At 38.9% G+C, this 4,905-nt stretch overlaps 1 protein-coding gene across 1 annotated transcript in view; it reads left to right on the top strand.

Moving 5' to 3' along the window:
• Med14 (mediator complex subunit 14) overlaps positions 1-4,905 on the top strand; it is a gene marked incomplete at its 5' end in the record, with an annotated part of 83,124 nt that overhangs the window by 65,519 nt on the left and 12,700 nt on the right. Inside the window, 2 exons of the mRNA XM_031372068.1 lie at positions 817-954; positions 3,571-3,682. Coding sequence (XP_031227928.1) covers positions 817-954; positions 3,571-3,682 — 250 coding nt within the window. The remainder of the gene's footprint in view (positions 1-816; positions 955-3,570; positions 3,683-4,905) is intronic.

The raw sequence follows: 4,905 nt of genomic DNA, 5'->3' as shown, positions 1-4,905 counted from the left end.
TTTTTTTTTGGTCCAGGCTAGGCTCTAATCCAACAGTCCTCTTACCCCTGCTTCCTACATGTCGCGGTTATTGGCATGTGTCACCATGCTAAGGTAATTCACTTAATTCTTACTCGCCTTTTTAGTCATATTTTCTAGATTCAAGTGTGAGATCTTGTGCCTGTCATTGTGACATATGCCTATAATTGTAGCATATCAAGGTAGATATTCGTATTCAGTGCCAGTCTGGTCTTTATATATAGTGAGTCCTAAGTTAGCCAGGAGTACATAGTGAGATCCTGCCTCAACATACCCACCTCCAAAAATAAGAAAAAGAACAAAGGAAAAAGAAGCCTTTTACTAATAAGAAATTTTATGCTGATACTTATGTATATGGCCTGCATTTCTTGGTCAGAGAATGCCATGTGATTACAGCTCTCAGGGTATTCTTATTTTACTTAACTATTTTTATTGCTTACAGTTTACCTCAATTTGCTCACTTCCTCCACAACTCATAGTATCTCATTAGATTGTCATAATATAATTTTCAGGGATATAAATAATATGTTTGTGTTACAATATTTTCAATGATGATACATTTTTTACTTAGGTCTCAGCAGGTAAAGGCATTTGTCATCATGCCTGACAACCTAAATCTTGCCCATGGGACCCACTTGGTGGAAGAAGAGAACTGATTCCTGCAAGATGTTTTTTAGCCTCAACAGATACACCACTGAAGATACATACACATGCACACACACACACATATACAAACAAATGAATACATGGGGGAAAATATTTTGCTAAAGTAATTAAATTTTGTATTTATATCTGTAGACTTTCCTGAACATGTTTGTTGATAGCAATCAAGATGCTCGGAGAAGATCTGTAAATGAGGATGATAACCCTCCTTCTCCTATAGGAGGTGATATGATGGATTCTTTAATATCACAGCTCCAGCCACCTCAGCAACAGGTAAATGTTTCCCTGAAATTCTATTGTCCCATCTGTGAAACAGCTTCTATAGGTGTCAGCATTTCTTTGTTAAAAGATAGGGTATCTTTGGAAGGCCCAAGAAGCCCAGGAAACCCCTATTAAAAAATTGTGACAGAGACAACAAGGAGACCTCCATTGGTAGGAAATGAGCACCTGAGGTCAAGGCCTTTTCCATTACTACTCATTTGTAATTGGGGGGAAAAGTCACTTGCTGTTTGCGGGGCAACGTTTTGTGCAGCATCCTCACTGTGTCTTTGAAAGACAGCTGTTATACCTTTGACGTTGTTCACTAAGGTCTCTGCAAAGCTAGCCAGAGTATAATTTCAAGGGTTCTTCTTTACGCAGCTCCAAAGCTTTCCTCTCTCTTCTGACTCCTTCCCACGCCTAACTGAACAGCCAACAAGCCAGCCTCACTTTGTTCTCACCTTGTCTCTCATGAAATAGAAATTAGTCACTAATCATGTACTTATAAGCCAGTGCCTTATGATTCACTAGCATGGAAGAGACTCTGTGTGTCAGGGTACAAAGTGCCTTTTGGCTGGAATCTTTAGCAGTTGTTTTTATTTGTATGTGAATATACAACCTGTTGGCAAGATTCTTCAGGGGCCACTTTATGAACTAACTCATTGTTCCTCATCCAGAATCTTTTTCAAAATAGCACAGTACTGTAAATGTCCTTGGGCTGCCTTGCTTCTGGCCTGGGTACTTATGCTTAGTAAGTCCAATTTGCTGGTGCTTGTGTCTTTCATAGAGAGCTAGACTCTTAACAGCAGGAGAGTTTGTATATTATGCCTTGCAGGTATTTAGTTTTTTTTCCTCACCTGTATTTGGTTTTCTTCCTGACATTTATAAAAATAAAGGGCAGCCCAATAAGATCCAATATGAATGCCTCTGTAGCCAGAGTGGGGCTGTGACAGAATCTTCCTTAGATGAGATGAAGATGGTAGACCATCACAGTGGAGGAGGGCCTTGCCAAGCAATGCCAGAGGAGTGCTGTGGCTGCTTCTGATGATGATTATTATTATTATTGCCAGAGGAGTGTTTATCATCATTTTTCACTGTTATTATTTATTTGTGGGCTTTTTTTTTTTTTTTTTTTTTTTTTTTTACATTGTAGATCTCTCCTGGAATTGATGTTGGGAAAGAGTAAGTCACTTATTCTTGGAAAGCAGTGACTGAGATGTGCTAGATGGTAGCCACAGCTATAGATAGGCTAGTTTTATACTGATAATTGATGGAGAATCTATTGTTTTTATTATTCGTCTTTCCTTAAATAAATCATCCATTGACAGCTTTCCAAGAATTTTATAGGTCACAAAAAAAAAATCGCACAGTAGCTTATTAAACATTCTGGTTTTTCCAGTAGTTCTGTGTACCAATAACTTTCATACTTGATATGAGATTTCCAACTGGGAGAATAGAGGCTAAAGGATTAGAGGTGGGTAAATTAAGGAAGAGTTAGCATAGTCTAGTGATGTTAGGAAGATTCATCAGTTAGTTATAACTCCAGAGATTCTTTGTTTTTCTTGTTTCTTTATTTCTAAATCAGATGTCTGACAATGTCACTCAGAAGAATACTTGGGGGTAAAAAAGCAAACAGGAAAAAAAAATTACTACCACCAATAAAAATTTGTGTTTTGAGACAGAGTCTTGGCTATTCTGGGAACTCCTTATGTAGACCAGACTGCCCTCAATCTTTCAGAGATCTGCCTGCCTCTGTCTTCTAAGCACTGGGATTAAAGGCATGTACCACCACATCTGCTTAGTTAACCTTTTCAAACATTCATGAAATGGTGCACTTAAGAAGTGTTGAAGTGCCGGGTGGTGGTAGCGCACGCCTTTAATCCCAGCACTTGGGAGGCAGAGACAGGTGGATTTCTGAGTTCGAGGCCAGCCTGGTCTACAGAGTGAGTTCCATGACAGCCAAGGCTTCACAGAGAAACCCTGTCTCAAAAATACAAAAAAAAAAAAAAGTGTTGAAGGTACAAGCACAGAGTCAGAAAATGAAGCAACATGAACCTTTTTAAGTAATTGTAATACTGTTTTATATTTTATTATATGTGACTAATACCTCAACTTTAAAAAACACACTTGGAATGTAAATATAAAATGTTCCCCTTTCGTGTGTATGCTTGCACACATGTGTGGGTGACTGTATCACCGGAAAATGGATCAGGAGGAAGTGTGCTACTATGGAAGCTATATCCACAGCTACATTTACCACTTTTTATTGGCTGCAAATGAAGGTAGCAGTTAAAGGAATGGGCATTGAAAAATTCACCCTAATTTCATAGATGTTAACATCAAGAATAGGAATAAACTGTGGTAGGAAAATGGGGGACAGAATTGATGTTGAAGCAGGTAAGAAATGAGGGCCTTGCTGGTTTTTATACAGTTGCAAACCATTCTTCCTTACTTCGTATTTTTCATGGTTGACATGTATTTAGAATAGATCTGTGTCTAAATGGTTTCCTATATGCCAACCTGTGAGGCAGCAAAGCCTGATATTGGTCTAATGAGGAAAAACTACACATATATTTTTTGTGGTTGACCAGTGTGCCAACATTAACTTTTCTCTCTTTTTTTTTTCCTCAGCCATTTCCAAAGCAGCCAGGGCCATCAGGCGCTTACCCTCTTACTTCACCCCCTACATCCTATCACAGCACAGTTAATCAGTCCCCCTCTATGATGCACACACAGTCCCCAGGTAAGATATGAGTTATTCTCTGTCCACCTTGAGAGGAAGCATTGTATATGTGACCTCATGTGTGACACAGGGTTTTTTTCCTACTCTCTGTCTCAATAATTGCCTTCATTCATTGGAGCAGTGCTGCAAAATCCACGCCTTGCAGTACTTTAGGAGCAATTTGTAATTTGTTTTAAGTGCCTAGAGCCAGACTTGTGTTACCATTTCCAAGATTGCTAGTAATCTGTTGGTCTGCATTAGAGGTTGACAGTTGTAGGCCTAGGGCTAAATCTTAACCACTGTCCATTCTTAAGTAAACAAACAAATGGAACAAAGCCATGTCAGCTTATGTGTTATCTATGGCTGCTCCTTTTCACTCTCTTTATATATGTATTTTGAGACTGGGTCTGATATTACCCAGGCTGGCCTTAAACTCAATATGTAGTGAAAGACACTCTCAAGGTCATGATCCTTCTCTGCTCTCTCCTCCCTAATATTTGGGTTAGGAGTACACCACCATGCCTGACTCTTTTGTGATGTCTTTCTACTCTTGCTCTGTTTGTGAAGCTTTGGGAGATGTGGCAGTGATTTGTTCCCCAGCTCCCAGAGTCAGGCACATCATGCCTTATTTGTCCTGACAAAATGGTTTTGCTGGGCAGCCCTGTGCACTGTAAAGTGTGGGTGGTATGTGAAAATTTTACTTTTGACTGAATAGTTCTGTAGAATCTCTTGAGCCTGAGGTTCAGTAGGAATCTGGGTACTAGCCCCTGCCTCTCATTTACCATCTAACAAATGACAGGCATCAGGTTTCTTAAGGAAAATAACCTCTACCTTGCAGTTTCCATTCAAAAATTAATATGATAAAAGATTAAAATTGTTTTATCACACAAGATGTATTAGGTAAAATTGCATGTAAAATGTAAGAAATTAAATAATTTTGCCAGGCCTGGTGATGGAAATCTATAATCCCATTTACTTTGGAGGCTAGGACAACAGGATCAAAAGTTTAAGACCACAGAAAAAGAAAAAAAATACAGAAAAGTGTCTGGGCCATAGTTCAGTGGTTGAGTGCTTGCTTAGCATACATACATGAGGCCCTGTGTTCAATTCTTAGTAGTACAAGATGAAAAAAAGCCTTTGGTTTAATGCATCAATCAAATAATGGATGTTTTCATCATTAGAAGATGTTTAGCTTATTAGCTAGATGTGCGTGCATGCGAGAGAGAGAGAGAGAGAGAGAGAGA

Source organism: Mastomys coucha, chromosome X (assembly GCF_008632895.1).
Source record: "Mastomys coucha isolate ucsf_1 chromosome X, UCSF_Mcou_1, whole genome shotgun sequence".
Lineage (NCBI taxonomy): Eukaryota > Metazoa > Chordata > Mammalia > Rodentia > Muridae > Mastomys > Mastomys coucha.
Note: the sequence above shows the minus strand (reverse complement) of the source record. Positions and strands in the feature narration are given on the sequence as shown.